Source organism: Hippichthys cyanospilos, chromosome 17 (genome assembly GCF_059441005.1).
Source record: "Hippichthys cyanospilos isolate Australia breed blue-spotted pipefish chromosome 17, RoL_Hcya_1.0, whole genome shotgun sequence".
Classification (NCBI taxonomy): domain Eukaryota; kingdom Metazoa; phylum Chordata; class Actinopteri; order Syngnathiformes; family Syngnathidae; genus Hippichthys; species Hippichthys cyanospilos.
Window position 1 is genome coordinate 13871491 of NC_142385.1, and position 20049 is coordinate 13891539.

Here is a 20049-nt window from a genome sequence, read left to right on the forward strand (position 1 = left end):
CGTCAGTGTCTCGTAAACAACTTTATCACAACACCTACGTGAGTAACTTAAATAGAATTGCAGCGAATTATAACGATCATACGAAGATGTTTGTTTTGGAGGTTAGCGATCTAGCGAGGCTAACGATTAGCCGTGCACGTTGCGTGACTGCTTCCCGGATCGATGTAGCTCTTTGTTCAAATTTTAGTATTAATTGTGTTATAATATCTACACCGTTCACCCGATTTGTATATGACTACGCTTAAATAAAAAATCAATCAGCGTTTCCACCTCAAGCACATATTGATCGTTTCCATTTCACATTCATTGAAGTGTTGTGCAGAAATGTGGTCAATTCTGTAAATCTTCATGTATTTATGGACCTGACTGCATAATTTGATTTTTGTCGCATGAAAAACTTAGGAGAAAAGATATGTTCGATTTTGAATTCAACCCACGTCGAGGAAGTATTCAGATGTCACTTTATCAAATATACAGTATGTATGCACTGTATATATGTTGTTTGTTCAACACCTGTTCACAAGCCATACTTTCTGAGAAACTGAAAAACAAGCATTTTGTTTCTTTCACAGAACTTGAGAAGCAGGTTCCGTCTAAAAGAAGAATGTTGTGGAAATAGTCCATCGCCAACCATACCGGATGCATAGCATACAGGATGCCTTACCACTGTGTGGCAAAAGGTTGCGGCAAAACCGCTGAAAACAACGTGACCCTTTTTAAATTCCCCAAAAACCCAGAAGAATTTCGCGAATGGGAGAAGCAGGTCCAGCGTACTCGCAGAAACTGGTTGGCCTCATCCAACAGCCACCTCTGCAGTGAGCATTTTGGAAAAGAATACTTTGAATCCATATCTCCATCAGAGGTTCCAAAGCTCAGACCTGGAGCGGTTCCCACTTTGTTTGTCCGGCCAAACTGCTCATCTTGCAATGGCACTGGCTGTAATGACTGCGGTCCTGCTATCAAATACCGGAGCATTACTCCAGAAACAAAAGAGAATAATACTACAGTGAGTAGGATTTTTTTTTTTTTTGTATAGAAATGCGCACGCCATGTCGCACAAAGTTCTTAACAAGAGTGTTAAGATTTGCAGTTGTTTAATGCGCCTCTTTTCACAGACAAAAAACAATGAAATGGTACCATTATGGTCACATGGCACAGATGAAGCACGTGATGCGGAGTATCAGAAACAAGAAGAAGAGCAGTCTAACGTGGAAGAACCAGGTTAATATACGCTAAGAGGAAAAGTGTATTTAGAATGGCAAATGTAAAAAATTTCATATTTACTTTTTTTTTTTTTTTTTACAGTGGTATGCGAGAAGTGTGGCGCAACTGGAAGCATTAACAACTTTTACGCAAAATCTAAACGTTTTTGTAGTTTAGCCTGTGCACGCGCCTTTCCGTCCCAATTCAAGAAGTCAATCGTGCGGAAGCGCCTGCAGGTAAGAAATGTTGTCGTGTTTCTGTCAGTAACAAATAGAATTTGATACATAGATTGAACTCACAATTCAATGTTATTTTCTTGCTATATATTTTTTTCCTCTAACAAGATCATTCAGTAAATTACAAAATTGATGGAGTATGACGTTGCACATGTGCTGTGGTAAAGACTTGAGTCGTGTGCCGCTCATTCACTGCCGCTGACGGCTATGAACGTCAAAGATCGATTTTGACTGCGCTAGCAGACAATAAGTGAACTCATTCATTGCCATTGACTGATATATTTGTCCGAAATCAATTTCAACTGAACCGGTGAATGAGTTTGTCTGAATTTACAGGTGACTTCTTTCTCTGCAGGAATATCCTTTTGGAAAAAAGGCCAAATTTATCAAAGCTCCCTCGGCAATGATGGATGGTAAGGGCTACACACGCACATACATGCAGGGCGTTATGGCCAAAATGCTGTTCGTCCAGGAAAAAAAAAAAAAAAATCAAACGTCTAACATTACAATCTAAAAATATGCAGAAAACATGTTAAAATGTTGAATGGCATATACATAAATTTGTACATTAATATTTGAATACTATTTGTTTAAAACGTTCTGAGCAAAACCATTGATTGACATCGTTTTAGTTCAAGTTCATTGTTGTTCCATAAATCCCTGGTAGCAAGTTAAAATAAATCAATAAATGCAAATAAGCCCCACTGGGCTGTTAGCTGCAGGGCTCAAATGATGAGAAAAAAGTTGTGGCTCATCGTCTTAACTTTACAGTAATTTTCATGCTTTCAAACTGATCATATCCATGTAATATGGCATACTGTATAATATATATATATATTACACACACACACACACATTTTTTTCAGGATAAAATTGCATAGTCCGTAATATTGCATTTTAACATCATTTGTGATTAAAATATGTCATGCTCGCACTCTACATTTGCAGCATGAGTCTGACTATAGCTATCTTCTGAATCTGAAGATGGACCCGGCCCAGGAGGTGCTTAATGGCCTAGGTAGGGCCCAAACCGATGCGACTCGAGACATTCCAACTTTAAAATGCCTTGGCCTTTCGCCCTCGTTGTCAACTTTAAATTGAAAGCCTACAGTCCTGATCCGTGTCTCTCCAGCATGTCCCGCCGCTTTTTTCCCGGCGGATTTTCAATCTGTTGCACGGTCTGACAAATATGCCTATTTTTGTTCCTGTTTAAGTTGTAAATTACTTTCCATTTTTGTAGCACCTGTTGCACCTTTTGAATGGGGCAGCTACTTGGAAAAGGAAACGTCCTTGGGAGCGTCCGTTTCCTCCTTCAGACATGTGAGTGCAAATTGGAAGCTAAATTATGTCATGTTGGACATTTAATAAGTTTAAATGAGTTTAGAATCTCCTTATTGATTGATTTTCACATTTCGCGGGGGGCCTAGTACGTATCCCTGGGGTTCACACCAGTTGCTTCTGATTTGGATCATAGAGTTCTAATTATGTTTTCTGTCTACGACAGGCTCCCATGTGTTCCCAATGGGACGACATCGGTGTTGGGATGAAGGTCGAAGTCTTAAACTCCAACGCAGTCCTGCCCACTAAAGTTTACTGGATCGCTACTGTCATACAAATTGCAGGTGCGTACATATTCTCATCAGCGTCTTAATTTTGTAGTTTTACCATTTAATAAGAAAATATTTCTTCAACTTGTTGATTAGTAGACACTATGGTAAATTCTTCATATTTTCTTGTGTTCATATCTTTAAGTTATATATTTGTCGCGGGTTAAGTGTTTTTCAGATTTCCCACATTGTGAGTGGTCATTGAACGCTGCGCCAGCGTAACGTTGAATGCGCTCTAAGGAGTTGTTTTTCCTTCTCCGTGTGACGCAGATCAAGTTTATTTTGCCATAAATACCCAAAGTCGCGCACCATCCGGGTTCCACAGAGTTTATGATTGTGTATATATGCCAAAAGGGTTATTAATAATCTAATCAAATGGAATACCTTTTTGTGTTCACCGCAGCGCTCCGCCACTTTTAATCGAACCAGCTGGAGACATCCTAACGTTTACATAATCTTTTCTGTTTTATTAATATTCTGGATTTGGACGTTGGTCTGGTCTGCTCGCTTCTTTTATGAAAAATAATGCCGTAACAACCTCAGCTAACACTGTTAGTTGCAACAGGCATTTGTTGCTAACAGCCAACTGACGTCCTCTGATGGTAATTATTGTAAGAATATGGCTGATATAAAATGCAAATCCGTGCCTCAAAACTCAAGACAAGAAAAAAATGCTTTGAGTTTGTTTTTGAAACCAGGTTCTGGAAATACCCAGGGACTCATTTCAGCCCTTGTAAAAACTGTACTATATGCGTGTACCCCGCTTTAGGCTCTGTGTTAATAAAGTAGTCATGACACACATTTGCTTCGATTCAAGCCCCAACCACTGTATCAAAAAGTAAAATCGCCTAATATGTTGTTTTTCCCGTTGGCAGGCTACAAAGCTTTGTTGCGTTACGAGGGCTTTGAGCACGACAGCAGCCGCGATTTCTGGTGCAGCCTCGTTTCAGGCGAGCTGCACCCCATCGGGTGGTGCGCCATGACCGGCAAGCTCCTGGTGCCTCCCCAAGGTGAGTGTGCGCTTAAAAATTTGGTGTGTTTTGTAATTGTTTTTTTCCACCATTATAGCTGACTGGCAAAGTATACAAAGCATAGATGTGCAAATTGCCAATAAACGTATTTACAACTGGTGTGTTTTAGATGTGACCGACGTCCTTGACTGGAAAGAGTATCTGATGAAAAAGCTGGTGGGAGCCCACACTCTGCCTGTTGAGTTTTACGTGAAGGTAAAACGAACGAAAACCGACTCGCATCGTGCGAAGCCGCTGTTGGATGAGTGCACAACGTGTGCCTTCCCGCTCTTTAGCTGAGCGAGAGCCTAAAGCAGGATTCCTTCAAAGTGGGCATGCGCGTGGAGGTGGTGGACCCGAAATACATCAGCCGGACCCGTAAAGCCGTCATAGCATCCAATACTGGCGGGCGCCTACGGTTGTTGTACACGGACCAGAGCGACTCCCCTGAAAACGTCATTACGGATTTCTGGTGCCACCTGGCTAGTCCTCTCCTGCACCCGATTGGTTGGTCCAAACGAGTGGGTCATGACATCAAACCACCAGTGTTGGGCAAGTTACTTCAACATTGATGCACTATTTATTACTTATTAATGTCATTTCAAAGTAATTAGTGATATTACAATATTACTATATTTGAAATGCAAGGCATTATATGTTGGAATACTGCGCAAACACAAAAGTACTGTGCCTGATTGCATTTGCTAGTGGTTGCATTTGCATTCTTCGATAGTCTCTTTATTTACTAATCAATAATGAAATGGATTTATAATTACAAACATTTCTTTTGTTGTTTTTTGTGTGTGACAGGTGCGAAACCTCCAAGCGCTATTTTGAAGGGCAATTGTGACAGTACAGACAACCTCTTTAAAAAAGTAATGGCAATAAGTCCACATTGGACTATAATCCTGAGTGGTTTTCGTGTAGTCCATAACAGTCTTGCTCAGTTCAGACAAAATAAGGAAATTCTGCATATTTTTTTGATGATTTTTCCCTTCATGTGTCATCTCCAGCCCCGGGTTGTCTACATGCACGAAAGTTTCTTTGAGAAGGGAATGAAGCTGGAGGCTATCGACCCTCTAAACCTGAGCAACGTCTGCGTCGCAACTGTACACAAGGTTCGAACCTTTCAACTTCAAAATAAAGCACAAATATGACGTGTGTCGTCAACGTACCTTTTCCAGGTGCTGTCAGACGGCTACCTGATGATCAGTTTTGACAGCGGGTCGTCGCACGTTTCTGACCGGTTCTGTTACCACGCCTCCTCTCACGCCATCCTCCCCAAAGGATTTTGCAAAAAGAACGACATCCCTTTAACAGTGCCAAAGGGTATTTGTGAATATTTTTCCACATCAAAAACCCAGTTTTGTCGCATCAGAACCTTTCGTATTTCTCCAAGTACAAGTTGAAGTAGAAACATTTGTGACCAACTGAAATATTTTATGCAGAAAAAGTTGAATTTCTCGTTTTAAAAAAGTAATAAGTTACTCATATAACATTCTTTTATTATGTCAGAGTCTATTTTTCTTGTATTTTTTTTTCGAGGCGTTGAAAAAACTTTGATTTAAAGATACTAATCATTGGTTTTGATCTGACAGGTTTTGATCCCAAGACCTTTGCTTGGGAAAGTTACCTGAAGGAGACCAATTCAAAAGCAGCACCTCCGCAACTCTTCAACACTGTAAGAAATGAACATCAAATCTTTAAAAAAAAATGTTAATTCCAGCCTTTTAAAATGCTGCCACCTGCTGGCCATATTTGGTGCCTGATCAAGGTCAAGCTTCCAAACCGTTTTTTGAATTGAGTTTCTGCACCTTGGTAGGATTTTCCAGGTCACGGCTTCTCCCCCAACATGAAAGTAGAAGCCGTGGACCTGATGGATCCGCGGCTGGTTTGCGTGGCCACGGTGAAGCGCTGCGTGGGACGCCTGCTCCTCATCCACTTCGACGGCTGGGATGACGACTTTGACCAGTGGGTCGACCACGATTCCCCCGACATCTACCCCATCGGGTGGTGCGAGCTCACCGGCTACCCGCTTCAGCTGCCACCTGGGCTCGGTAAATGCAAATAATTTCATAAATTACTTTTTTTTTTTTTTAAATAATACAAAAATAACAAACTGGACCTTGACACACAACGTGGATGACACCAATTTTGCTATATATTATGCTATATAAACTATATGCTTTACATATTTAAGACAAATTGCTGCTGTACACATATTTAGTTAAATCTTAAATTATTAAACCTTATACGGTAACTGTACTGTTATCCCTTCCCGTTTCCATCCCTTGGCTGTAGTCTCACGGAGAGCCGCGGTTATTTTAGCAACACCAGTCCCCAATAACCGCAAACAAACTAAGGATTACTGTACTATTAAATGATGATATGCATGCATTCATACTGAATAAGACATATTTGGTGCTTCACGTCTCCTCAGCGATGGCGATGGTACAGGCCAAGAAGCTAAAAGTGCCTTTGTTAAAGAGAAAAAGTAAGTCCTCCCTCCCACCGTCATACTCTTTTCGTTTCATGTTGACATTCCGAGTCGTCACGTTACTTTAGGACGGAAGAACGCAAAGAAGCGTTCGCACCTTCTTCATCAAGTAAAAAAGATCGACGATGATGACGGCCAGCAGCCTTCAAGCGAGGAAACTGTCCAACCTCCGTTTAAGAAAATGATGACTGCACTTCAAGAAATGTCCCTCCCTCGGCCCAAAAGCGAACCAGTGGAGCAGGAAAGTAAGTGAAAAGAAGTTCAATTTTCATTTGCTTTAGTTTTAGCTCCGCCTGACTCTGTTCCATCTTTTCAGTCGCTGCGGCAGAAGTAAAAGTGGAGGAGGTGGAAATGGAAACGCTGATCGCCAGTCAAGCTCCAACATAACAGAGGCTTAATGGAACATGAGATGATTCCTGGAGATTTTAATTAATTTATTTTATTTTTTTATTGTCCAAAAGAACATATGTTTTTGAGCAGTGGCCCAGAAGTGGACATAATGTGAACTGGACACAGCAAACTGCGATAAAGTGCAGACTTGTTAAACAAACAATAACGGGACTAAAATATGTGTTTTCTAATTTGTAAATATACTTTACTGTTTCGTTTTTATCTGTTTATAATTCAGTACATTTAAAAAAAGAACCAGTTCATTGTGTATGTGGGATGTGTTTTCACAATATCAGCTTTATGTCACAGTGTGAGTTATTGACGAAAATACAAATTCACGACAGATGTCTATTTTGGGATTGTTAATAATATAATATTTGGAATGTTGGGAATGATCCCTAAACCGAAATGAATAAGATAAATGTTACATTTTTGAAAGCCTGAATTTTTGGACCGTTTAAAATCATCCCTAAATCGAAATGAACGAGCTAAATGTGGATATGAAATGGGAAAGATTTTAATGTGAAATTTCAAATCTCCGAAAGTCAATACTACTTTTTGGGGTGAAAATTTGGAATTTGGGGGAAACGGTCAATATTTGGAATAACAAAAATGAAAGCAATTTACGTTTTTCAAGTCGCACCTACGTTGTCATGGCTACGTCTTCAATTTTTTTCTTCTTCTATTTTTTTTCGGCGGTTGGCCATTACATGTGGCGCATTACCGCCACCCCCCGACTCTCAAAAGAAGTACGCGCGACAATTTCCAATTTATATTTCGAAAATAAAAACTCTGATCCGTCATTTCTTGTTTTACGATATTTTCTTAATGTAATACAAACGAACAATGATTAATACACGTTTACATTTAAAGTATGGAGTTTTAGCTGATATTTATTGACTTCTACTAGTACCTGTTCATCAGGTACCCCCGGACATTAATTCGATTTCAACATTTCCCGAAAGGCCACCGTACAAATAGGCCCCGAAAAAAAACGCATATACGGCGGATTACAAACTGAAACGGCAATCGAGCATCCGAAAAAAAGTTTGGGGTGAACGAGAACCTCGCGAAGGACTAGCGAAAAGCGCAGATGTTGCTCTTGCAGCAATGGAGACAAGAAGGAAACCTAATCGTGAGCTAAATGCAAAATGGCCCAAACTGGAGGAACAGCTTACTAGGTGGGCGCTTGAGCAACGTGCAGCGGGGAACGCCTTGTCAATCGGCCAATTACGTTTCCGCGCTTTGATATTTGCCGATGCGATGAACATTCGTAATTTTGTGGGAGGACGTTCTTGGTGTTATCGTTTCATGAAACGAAGCCGCCTCGCAATCGGAGCACGTGAGCGTTCAAAGCAGTCTGCAGAGTTACAAGGCAGCGCCGAGAGTTTGCGTGAGTTCTTTGAATAGGGCGTCGAATAAAAGTAAGGACAACGTGAAGAAGTTGAAATTTCGATGGTACTTTTCTCTGGATTTTGTAGGACCCGTTGCACGTTTTGAATGGGGCAAATACTTGGAGAAGGACTCGTTTTTGGGGGCATCCGTCGCCTGCTTCAGACACGTGAGTGTTTTGTTTTGTGTGTGTGCGCGCGCGTGTGTGTTTAGGATTTATAACCCTATTTCCACGCCCATTATGTACCTTATTCTACACGAAACTGCAAATTAGAATCTAAAATACGTTTTATATCCAAACTGTGGTCCGGGGGCTGATTGCGGCCAGCCGTTCATTTTCCAGTGGCCCGTGGCCTAAATTAAAAAGTTTCATTTGAGACGGCCTGCAAAGTACGTTCATTTTATCTATTTTTTTAGTATCATACGTTAGTTTGTATCTGCTTTGTGAGGAAAGCTTATCAAGTTGACCATTGTCATGCTTCCTGAAGTAACTTCAGAATAAAAGCGCGTAACGGCCGTTTGTGCCATACATTACTTGTTATATTATTATTACGATTATATTATAACTTCCACCTGACATCCGCTATATTGAGTCATTACCCCGCTTCAAATCCAGACTTTAAACACGTTTCCCCAAAATTGCATACAACCTGTGACCATGCTTTTTTTTATGCTGTTTTTGTTTCCTGTTTTTATTTAATATATTGTGTGTTTGTCCTTCTGTAAATTGTCCATGGGAAAATGTATTATTATGATGAAGAATAATATCACATGACGGGCTTTCTACCGGAGTTGATGGAACTCTGCTTCCGCTCCGCCAAAATAAAAGCGCTTTACTTATCTTCCTGTATACAAAATAAAAGTATGTATCTTCCTATACACACACAAATAAATCATCTGGCTTCCACAGGCTCCCATGTGGGCCCAATGGGACGACATCAGCGTTGGGATGAAAGTCGAAGTCCTTAATTCCAACGCAGTCCTGCACGCTAATGTTTACTGGATCGCCACCGTTATACAAATCGCAGGTGCGCGCATGTTCCTATTTCCTCAAATGGTTAAGTGATAAAATATCGTGATTAAATATTCTTTCCCGTCGGTAGGATACAAAGCGTTGTTGCGATACGAGGGCTTTGAGCACGACAGCAGCCGCGATTTCTGGTGCAGCCTGGTTTTGGGCAAGATGCACGCCATCGGGTGGTGCGCCATGACCGGCAAGCTCCTGGTGCCTCCAAAAGGTGAGCATGCACCCTTAGAAATCTCCTTAATTTTGTGTTCGTCTATTTAATGAGCAGCTTACTCCAGTGGCGTAAAAGATCCAAATCAAGCTAGCACGCCCTCCGTGCAATTTTTAGATCTTACAAGATGGCTCTCAGAATGCCTCTTCAAAAAGGCAAATGCTCGTTTTTTTTTTAACACATTTCTAAATTTATTCTCGCGCTAATCATGCTTGCAGAGTTGACTCAACAGTCTGAAAATGAGCGCTGTTTTTTTGTGGTTTTTTTGTAACCTTTTCGAACTAGCTTACTGCGATGGTACATTGTGACTTACTAAAAAATAATGAAAAAACAAGAATGTTAATTTATTTCTTTATCTATTCATTTGTACCAAACGTGGTACATGTTTCTTAATTCACCAAATCAGTATTTCGTTTAAAGTGACACTGTAAGATTTAGACCGTTTTTCATTAAAAATGAATGAATTAAACGATTATAAATTTCAAAAACTTGCAAATAAATGTGTTCTTACCCAACAGTATGTTTTAAATATAATCGTAGGTCTAGTTTTCATTAAATGATCTTACATGGGGGGTGGCACTCCTCCAGAGGTTGCCATGTCTGTTATAGCTCTGGACAGCATCTGCTGCATTTACCGTAATGCCCCTAAAGCTGTCACAAAATTACACAGTGTCCCTTTAAAAAAAACAGCTGTAATTTTAATGTTTACTGCAGAGCAACGCCACCCCCCATGTAATATAATTTAACGATAACTAGACCGACGATTCGATGTAAAACATACTGTTGGCCGTTGAGAACACGTTGATCAGCAAGTTTGTGAAATTTATAATCATTTATTCATCTTTTAAAGAAAAACGTTCTCAACCGTACACATTTTGATACAAGATATACGAAGCGCCGATAAAAGTATTTTGAAAACGTGTGCGTTTTAGACTTGCCCCACATCTTTGACTGGAAAGAGTATCTGTCGAAAAAGTTGGTGGGGGCCCACACGCTGCCTGTCGAGTTTTACGTGAAGGTAAAACTAGTTCAAAACAGACTTATGTTCTGAGCAAAGCGCGATGTCACGAGTGTACAAGGTGTGCCTACTTCCTCTTAGCTGAACGAGAGCCTGGAGCAGGAGTCCCTCAAAGTGGGCATGCGCGTGGAGGTGGTGGACCCGAAACACATCAGTCGGACCCGCACGGCTGTCATAGACTCCGTTACTGGCAAGCGCCTACGGCTTTTGTGTCTGGACCAGGGCGACTCCCCTGAAAACGTCGTTACTGATTTGTGGTGCCACCAGGCCAGTCCTCTCCTGCACCCGATTGGTTGGTCCCAACGGGTGGGCCATGACATCAAAATACCGGGTGAGTCTGATGTTTTTATTAGTGGGTTCTGTTTTTGTAAAATCGGTTGTTGAATTTTTGGGGAGGGGCATCTATCCTGTTTTGCTTGTTTATGTGTATTTAATGCTGTTAAATTTAAAGGGGGGGGGGGGCATCTTGTTGCCAGGAAATATATTACCAATGTGTCGTTTTTGTGCCACAGGTGTGACATCTCCAGGTTCTTACTGGAGACATATTTCTAACAGCACAGACAGCCACTTTAAAAAGGTAAACAAAACTGTTTTTTTATTATTGCACATTTTTAAAATCATTCTTTACATGAGATAGTTTGATTATTATGCACTAGTACATTTTTATGATTTAATAATATTCACTTAAAGTGTTTAGTAGGAGCATTTTGGGGGGCTTTGAACAGATTAGGCTATTTACATGTACAATGTGGCTCTACTTATGAAAGATTCTCGTTACGAAATTACTCAGGAACGAATTCATATTGTAAGAAAAAGTACCGCCGTATTGATTTTGAGTTCGGCTTGCTATATTACCGGCCACTTGGGGAAATCTCCATTAGTAAACGCAATCGGGCATGCTACTGTGGTGTTGGTGCAGTGTTTTAACAATCTGAGTGAGTTGGTGTTATGATGAAAATATGTTGGTGCCGCTCTTATTTCTAAACATGCAGGCATGTTCAGACTTTGAATGCATGATGCTCTGATGTTCAAAACTGTTATAATGTTTGAGTCCCTTACATGTCATCTCCAGCCCCGGTTTGTCTACATGCACAAATGTTTCTTTGAGGAGGGAATGAAGCTGGAGGCAATCGACCCTCTAAATTTGGGTAGCATCTGTGTTGCAACCGTGCAAAAGGTTTGAACTTTTCTACTTAAATACTGGCCATTCAGCACAAACATAATAAAAGATTGATGTAAAGTGTCATGTACCTTTTCACAGGTGCTGTCAGAAGGCTACATGATGATCGGCTTTGACAGCAGGGACTCTCACGTGTCTAACTGGTTCTGTTACCACGCCTCATCTCACGCCATCCTACCAAAAGGATTCTGCAAAAAGAATGACATCCCTCTAACAGTGCCACAAGGTCATTGGGAATGTTCTATATGTCAGGGGTGTCAAACTCATTTTAGCTTGCGGGCTGCATGAAGGAAAATGTATTCTCGAGTGGGCCGTACCAGTAAAATCGTGGTATATATTTATATAACTGTAAAGCAACAACATCAAATGTATTTTTTTTATGCTGTCCAAAATAGCACAAGCACAACATAACTATTAATCATGAAACAAGTTTTTCATGTATTTAAAAAATGTCACCTTTTTTTTTTATACTTTACAAAGTCATCTTGGGGCCAGAGTTGGCCCACAGGCCGTATGTTTGACACCCCCGCTCTTGATATTTTTCCTCCACAAAAAAAAACCAAAGTTCAAAATATCTTTTAAAAGTATCGACTGTACATGACTAACACTTTTGTCATCAAATTAATTGCAGAAAAAAAAACGTTTTCTTTGTAGAAAATGACAAAGTGGAGTATCCCTTTAACTCTTTCACTGCCATGGACGAGAAGTTCCGTCATATAAAATACTTAAATTGTGGCCAAGAGAATATTGTGCGCTATGTCTATGTAAACATTGTTGGTATCATATGAAAGATTGACTTCCATTCTTCAGTTAGAATTGATGTAGGTATTCTGTCGGCCTTTAAAGATGCCTCAAAATGCTCAAAATCGTCTGGTCCTCTCGGGGTTGCCTTTTCAGATAACGCTTGGCACTGAGAGTTAATCCTTCTCAAATTCCAATTCAAACACACTAATCTTGAGTGTCAATTGAACAGGTTTTGATCCCGAGACCTTCAGCTGGCAACGTTACCTTAAGTGGACCAATTCAAAAGCTGCGCCTCGACAACTCTTCAACACTGTAAGGAATGACAATCCCTTTGCTCCCGATTAGATTTCATGACATGTGGATGTGTTTCTGTACCTGGGTAGGACTTTCCAGGTCACGGCTTCTCCCCCAACATGAAACTGGAAGCGGTGGACCTGATAGATCCGCGGCTGGTGTGCGTGGCCACGGTGAAGCGCTGCGTGGGACGCCTGCTCCTCATCCACTTCGATGGCTGGAGCGACAGTTTTGACCAGTGGGTCGACCACCAGTCCCCCGACATCTACCCCATCGGGTGGTGCGAGCTCACAGGCTACCCGCTTCAGCCGCCACCTGGAATCGGTAAATGCGTGCAGTGCAACACTGACAAAAAAAAAGTTAATTCATCTCAAAGCACAATGAACGCAGTGGCAGGGGTTACGTTATACATCCACTAGATGGCGACGTGCTAAAGGGAATGTCAATAAAATTATTTATTCCAATCAGAAATTAGGAATAAAGATGATTTGCGGAAAGTCCAATTTGAAGAACGGGGGGAAAAATACCTCTTGAGGACATTAAACGACTGTCAAGACAAATTAAGTTTGAAAGAATATAAGTATGATTAAATTCCGAATTAGCGAAAACAAGCGGTAGGACCCGACAAGTTCTTGAACTTCTTCCTATTCTTTTTGAACAGGCAAACTACTGAACTTCTATAGCTATTGTTTATACGTTACATTCATGTCAAAGTGAACCGTTTTTTCCACTTGTGTTGTCTGAATCTTCATGTTACATAGGGGCAAGCAAAGCAAATGAACGCTCGCAACTTTACCATGCAAAAAAAGAAGATGATGACTACCAAGTGCCTTTGAGCAAGACGACGGCCCAAGCGCCATTTAAGACGACTTCTCTTCCGAACATGCCCCTCCTTCAACCCAAAAGCGAACCGGTGGAACAGCTAAGTAAGTGAATAGAAGTTGGATTATTATTTGCCTTCGTTTTTAGCTTGCGTTGACTTTGTTCCACCTCTTCAGTCGCTGGAGTGGAAATAAAAGTGGAGGAGCTGGAAATGGAGACCATGATCTTCAGTTCCAGCATAACGCTTCAGGAAGCCTCGCAAAGGGATCGTGAATCATGAGATGATGCCTGGGATTTTTTTAAGCACAGATGTTTATTTTTACCTTTGTCCAGAAGTCAACATGAGTGAACGAAACACTGCAACTATGAAGAACTATTAAAAAAAAAAAAAAAAATCTAAAAACTTTTAAATTTCCTTTGTAATTTAACTGCTTTTAGTTTCTGACTGACATAGTGAGGACATTTTGGAGCAGTGAGGACATTTAGGCTAGCCCTCACTGATTCAGACATCTTTTTGAGGGGTAAGACTTGAATTTAAACAACAGGTAAGGCAATCATGTAGGATGGTAAAGGTTAAATGTATTATTTTGATGGATGTCCTCACATGTACAGTCGTGTAAGAATATGTGTGTGTGTCTGTGTGTGTGTGTACTCTGTCCGGCTATGCTTGTGCCCAATTATGGGTTAGAAAGCAACTGTCACTATATTAAAGACCATCAGTGAACGCGCTACAAACATAAAACTATCATCACTTTGGTTTAGTGAGCTCAAAGCAGCTTCAGGCAACGCTTAGTCTCTTTGTTTTCTTGATCGTTTTAATCTTTGGATTCCTGCGAACTTTGGTTTTGCTTTCGGGCATACCCCGCTTAACGCCGCCGCCGAGGTGCATGGGATTTGGTTTCGTGGCCTTGGGCGTCTTGGCGCGCTTTGGGGCGACGCTGGGAACGGAGGGGAGAGCTCCGCCTCCCGGACAGGCCTTGAAGACGTGGACGTCTTTGACTCTGCGACCCCTCAGCTCAGGCGGGTTGGCGCAGGTGGCTCGAACCTTTAAATTGACTTTCTCAATCCAGCTGAATGAAAATAGAATGATAAAATACAATGACATCAAATGGGAAAAACAAGGACAAGTACTGTGCTGCCATCTATAGGCGAAGAGTGAGTATGACATGATTACGATGCAACACGCTGCTCTCACAGCCAACTACGGCACATTATATTTCCAAAAATGTAAAAAAGTAAAAATGGATAATGTCCCACGTATAGTTGGGTATACATTGAAAAAGACGTACAGGCGTAATGGCAGTAGAGGGCAATCGCACATCAGAGGGTTGTCCGCCAGGTTGATGACCTCCAAGGAGGTGAGGGGATGGAGGTCCGGCACCTCTTCCAGTTGGTTACCTTCCAGGAAGAGACTCCTCAAACCCGGACCCAAACCTGACAGGGAGCTCTGGGACATCTGTGGTGAAAGGAGAAAAAAAAACAACCTGGGTGGTATTGTGTTTTGGTTGGTATCAGAGATTTCTGTTCATTTGTCTTTTGACATTCTGGGTTTTTTGGACTTCTGTTCATGTTAGTTCCTGTTTCTCTTGTGTCTTGTTGATTGCATCAACCTATCCTTAACCCGCTTCGGTTGTGTCAATCATCTCCCTGCTTCTATTGTGTCATGCCCAGGTATTCCTTGTTGTCGCTTCACTTTTGAGTGTATTTAATTTTCTGTTCCCTTTCAGTTCTTGTCGGGTCATTGTTGATGTTGTTTCTTTTGCCGCTTCATCCTTGGGAGTTTTTTGTGTACCAGGAGCCAAATTAAATGATTATTTTTTAGCACACGCAGCTTCCCCGCTTTAGAGACAACATCCCCCTCAACAATCCACCACCTCATCCCACCAATGCAGAAACGTGACACACAAACAACAACTCTATCAAGCTCCACTCACCTTCTCTAATCCCATATTATCCAAATAAAGCTCTTTGAGCGATTTCCCCAAAGGCCGGAAAGCATTTGGCCCCACCCATCGAATGGTGTTCCCCGACAGCCTGAGATCCTTCATGTTCCCCATCTTGCTGAAGGCTTCAGTGGGCACTTCCTTCAGCTTGTTCGCGGCCAGGTGGAGCGTATCGAGGTCAGCGGCCTGCTCCAGAGCCTCGGGTGACACGTGTTCAATGAGGTTCCCCGTGAGGTAGAGGGATTTGAGGCCCTTGGCGCCACCCAGGTCGTTGGCTTCAAGCTTGGCAATGGAGTTGTTCTCCAAATGAAGCGCAAGTAGGCCCGGGAGCAATTTGAAAGCTCCTTTTGGGAAGGTGGTGAAGCTGTTCTTCTCCAGGTGGAGGTAAGTCAGCTGGGGAAGTCCTGTGAATTACAGTACACCCATTGAAGAAACAAAAGAACCAGAATTTGGAAACGTCCCACGGATCCGTTGTCATATGAGATTGATTTACGTTTGTAATCTGCTTACCTTTAAAAGCTTCAGCGCTGAGGGATGATATGAGATTCTCAGAGAGGTATAAGTAGATGAGGCCTTTCATGCCGCTGAAAGCTCCGTCCTCCACCTCCAAGATTTTGCAGCGCTGCAGATGCAGCGACACCACCTGGGAGACGCCGGGGAAGCTGTTGCTTGGGAGGTAGCGAAAGTTGTTGCCGCGCAGGTCCAGGAGGCGCGTGTCGGCTGAGAAACCTCGAGGGACTTTTGTGTGACCCCGGTTCTCACAGGAGGAATGGTGCGACTCTGCCTAATACGGGACAGTAAGGAAATTACATTTTCAACGGTTGCCGCAGTCAGGAAATAAAAGTGTAAAGTGTCGAAAACGCCAATCTGCTCTTACCTCGCAGATGCAGTTAGAAGGACACTTGGTTTTGTTCTCAGGTTCCTCAGTGGGCGGCGGTGCTCTTCGACTCGCCTCCTCAAATTCCGCCTTCAGCATGGCCTCCTGGCTCTGACAGCGCAGCTCCGGAGGGTGGACGGCCTCCAGGATCTCTCCGGAAAGGTGAGAAGGTCCCGCGCATGTACCGATCAGCTTCACTTTACTACGCGTGGCCCACTCCCTGTAATACAGTGAAAAGACAAGTCAAGAGGAGGCCGCAAAAAGTTGCGTGGCCTTGCGGGGTTACCTGAGAGGACGCATGTAGCAGTTACAGTAAATGGGGTTTCCGGCTAGGTTGAGCCGCGCCAGCTTAGGAGTGCCTTCCGAGAAAGGTTGGATGACACGTAGCTGATTGTGGCTGAGGTCCAGGTGGATGAGGCTGGGGGACTTGGATACGGCCGTGTTGGACAGCTCCTGCAGAGACATGTGGTCCAGGAAGAGGTGGCTCAGCTTGGCCATGGACACCGACTCTTCACCCAGGTATGTCATGGGGTTGTAGCTCAAATCCAGGCGGGTCACTTCTGGCAATCTGGAGCAGGAGAAGATCAAATCTCTCTTTCCGCCATGTTTTATTGAGCAAATATGCCCACTGTTAGAATCATTGGAAATAGTCTGTCCCCATATTTGTTTTTTCAACATGTATATTGGTCGACATTGATATTTTCTGTTGGAGTTGTTTGTGAATTATGTGTGAGGAGACGACATATCTCCCGCAGCTGTAAAAAGAAAGCAGGGTCTTCGCCAGTTTCCTCGGAAAGAAGATAGCAGTGATTGCATGGACTGATATTGTGTGGACTTGCACCTACTGTCAACCTACCTGGTCATGGTCTCGGTTGGAAAAAACTGCAGCTCGTTGTGGTCCAGACTGAGCCGGTTGAGCGTGAACAAGCCTGCAAAGGCTTCAATGTCCAAATAGTTTAGAGAGTTGTGACTGAGGCGAAGCCACTTGATGTTCTGCAAGCCCTGCAGAAACACAAGACTTTTGAATATATATTTTTTATGGACTATGGACTGGTGTTGTTGTGTGAAGCTCTACCTGGAAGGCCATGTTGGGGATGTAAACAAGCTGGTTGTGTGTAAGTGAGAGCAGGTTGAGGAAGCCAAGCTGTGAGAATGCTCCTGGTTGGATCTCCTCAACGCGATTACGGTCTATCATGAGCTGCTTCAGCGATGATAGACCATCAAAGGACTCCTGTACGTCGTAGAGCAAAGGAAAATGTCTGACTAGGAAAAAAAATACTGGGCTGTTTTCCTAACCCACTTACTGGGTAGCTGTGGATTTATAACAGATTGGGTTAGTTCTAGTATCTAAAGTGCGTTCATTATTTTGACTCAGTAAATTAGGGTTGAAGTTTGGAAAAGGCCAAAAAGTGTAAACCAACCCTTTGTTTTACAAATTATTCATTTTGACCCAACTTTTTGGGGCTAAAGTTTGATTGTTTTGGGTAAATAACCCAATTTTTTTTTTTTTTTTACCCTATATAAAGATTACACGTGCTCCTCTAAGAAAAATGCTAAGAATGACAATTTTGCATGCAAAGTCTTATTAGTGGAGTATTGTGTTTTTATGGAGTTGCTGTATTAGACCACCTGGTATAGGATGTCAATGTTGTTGCTTGCCAGGTTGAGGAAGACCAGTCGGCCAAGGCCTCGGAACGCGCCCTCTTTCACCCTACGGATGTTGCAGCGCTGCAGAGACAGGTGAGTGAGGTACGGGGTTTGTGTGAACGCTCTGGTGGGGAGTTCCTGGATGTCGTTCCCCCGAAGGTCCAATTTCACCGTAATCTACAAAGAGGAGAATGTAAGTTGTTATAATTGCAGCGTAAATTCAATTCGAAGAATTTCAAAGAGGCCCTTCCATCCTTCTATTTTTCTGTACGTGGCCCTCACATACACAAGTTTGGACACCCTTGGTCTAAATGGAGCTCCTCACTCCATGTCAACAATTCCTGGTCATCAACATCAGCAAATGCCGAAACGGGGTTCACTGTGAGAAGGGTACCTCGTCCACAGTGGGAGGAACCTCTGTCAGGTTCTTGTTGACGCACGCGACAGTCAGCTGGATCTGGTCGCACACACACTGCTGCGGGCATTTTGCAGCTTGCGTCGCAGGAAGGAAGAGGAGCGTGATGCCCAGCAGCGGGACCCACGGGGCGCCAGGGGAGAGCTGGGGGTACATCTGTAAGACCAGTAAAACTTGCCGTCAAGCACAAAAAAGGGCAGAGCATTTGGTAGGGTGACACAAATGGGCTTTATTTTAGTGTGTGGCTCTATCCAAACTGCGGCCCACTGTCCAGTTTTGGGCATAGCATAACCAAAAATGAGATTTTGACACCGCCTGCAAGGACAGATGGAAAGAAAGCAAGAAACAAGGGTGGAGGTGGGCGTAATGAGTAGAGAAGATGTCCCGCCCCCAAAAAAATTTAGTAGTGATGATCGTATGAAGCTTCATGAAGCACTTTTAAAAAATTTTTATTCCTCTAGATGGCACACTTGGTCCAAAGAGGCAATGGAAATTTAACATATTTTCACTGCGGTAGCATTTATTTTTGAGTGCTTCATAAGGCATCGTTACACCATCACATATTTTGGAGCTTTTTAAGACAAAAATAGTAGTAAAATGTGCTTCCTTCACTTTGTGTTCGTTGTCAATATCTGATTCATGATCATGAGTGATCCTCAAGTGATTTTTTTGTTTTAATCAGTTGACAAGAACTTAGGCTTCATTTGACATGTTTTGTAAATAACTGAAAAATGTAAACTTGGAGGGGCGAGGCGCTCAGGGAGGGATTAGTGCCACTTTGGCAAGATGGGCCAACTCCGGCATTCACTGGAATGCTTTAAAACCACATTCCCATGTTGGATCAACCGCCTCGATCCGCAACAATGGACTCGCAGAGTATGAAATTTGGAGTCTTTGATGGGGACGTTTATAGACAAAGATGACAACATACTATATAAGCTATTCCTGAGCATTGTGGAAATGTCAACTGCTAGTCTGACTTACGTGAGATTTTTATTTTATATGCCAATTGAGAACATTTTCAACTCCCTCATATCATTACAGATGCATTTAATTAATATTTTCTTACAAGGTCAAAAGAGAAAGGGGCCCAAGAAGTTGGGAGACGGAGGAATTTCTTCCGACAGCACGACTCCGATTTATGCGCATCCCCCCCGAGATCAACAGCGCAGACCGCAGAGGAGCATGCAAGCATGCGTGCCGGCTGTACACAAAGACGCCCAGTGTCTCTCCAGAGCAACCGGTGGAGTGCCAAAATGTGTTTTCCACTGAAGGTGTATAACATACGTATGCTCCAAAAGTTGTTTGTATCCCACATTTAGTAATTCTACACTCATAATTACGAATCTTACATCAGTATTAAGAATGTTAAGGTTGTAGAATGGACTCACCTTGGTTCTGTCCAGCTGCTGGTGGTTCTGCTGGTTGCCTCTCACGGGCGTCTGCTCCCCCCCCCCAACTGCCCCCCTCCCGATCCAAAACAAACTGGGTTTATCCCGATTTGCCAGCACACCCACAGACACATTACTGCTTGCT

The 20049-nt window shown here is 42.5% G+C and overlaps 3 protein-coding genes across 5 annotated transcripts; 2 read left to right on the plus strand and 1 right to left on the minus strand.

Moving 5' to 3' along the window:
- On the plus strand, nt 1-7209 carry LOC148409791 (MBT domain-containing protein 1-like). 3 transcript variants are annotated; one of them, XM_088438794.1, is made up of 18 exons: nt 1-38; nt 573-1006; nt 1116-1221; nt 1306-1439; nt 1795-1852; nt 2680-2759; nt 2944-3061; nt 3922-4056; nt 4187-4272; nt 4353-4608; nt 4867-4931; nt 5070-5174; nt 5241-5385; nt 5655-5737; nt 5879-6113; nt 6497-6550; nt 6622-6798; nt 6870-7209. In XM_088438794.1, exons 2-18 carry the CDS (start codon nt 656-658, stop codon nt 6938-6940), a joined length of 2259 nt encoding a protein of 752 aa, XP_088294920.1. In that variant the 5' UTR covers nt 1-38; nt 573-655; the 3' UTR covers nt 6941-7209. The 3 variants fall into 3 exon arrangements, with proteins under 3 accessions (XP_088294920.1, XP_088294918.1, XP_088294919.1); XM_088438792.1 differs by having other exon boundaries at nt 4867-5174; XM_088438793.1 differs by lacking the exon at nt 1-38 and adding an exon at nt 372-476 and having other exon boundaries at nt 4867-5174.
- A 144-nt stretch (nt 7210-7353) lies between these two features.
- On the plus strand, nt 7354-14074 carry LOC148409792 (lethal(3)malignant brain tumor-like protein 2). The gene is made up of 13 exons (XM_088438796.1): nt 7354-8336; nt 8425-8504; nt 9246-9363; nt 9439-9573; nt 10506-10591; nt 10673-10922; nt 11104-11168; nt 11664-11768; nt 11853-11997; nt 12745-12827; nt 12899-13133; nt 13571-13735; nt 13808-14074. The coding sequence occupies exons 1-13, from the start codon at nt 8054-8056 to the stop codon at nt 13909-13911; spliced, it is 1854 nt and encodes a 617-aa protein (XP_088294922.1). The 5' UTR covers nt 7354-8053; the 3' UTR covers nt 13912-14074.
- On the minus strand, nt 13932-20047 carry chadlb (chondroadherin-like b). The gene is made up of 11 exons (XM_088438795.1): nt 19905-20047; nt 18493-18669; nt 18081-18275; nt 17527-17682; nt 17308-17453; nt 16738-17019; nt 16452-16671; nt 16085-16358; nt 15566-15978; nt 14921-15087; nt 13932-14701 (listed from the first exon to the last, which is right to left on the minus strand). The coding sequence occupies exons 2-11, from the start codon at nt 18667-18669 to the stop codon at nt 14410-14412; spliced, it is 2322 nt and encodes a 773-aa protein (XP_088294921.1). The 5' UTR covers nt 19905-20047; the 3' UTR covers nt 13932-14409.
- Between the last annotated feature and the right edge of the window lie 2 nt (nt 20048-20049).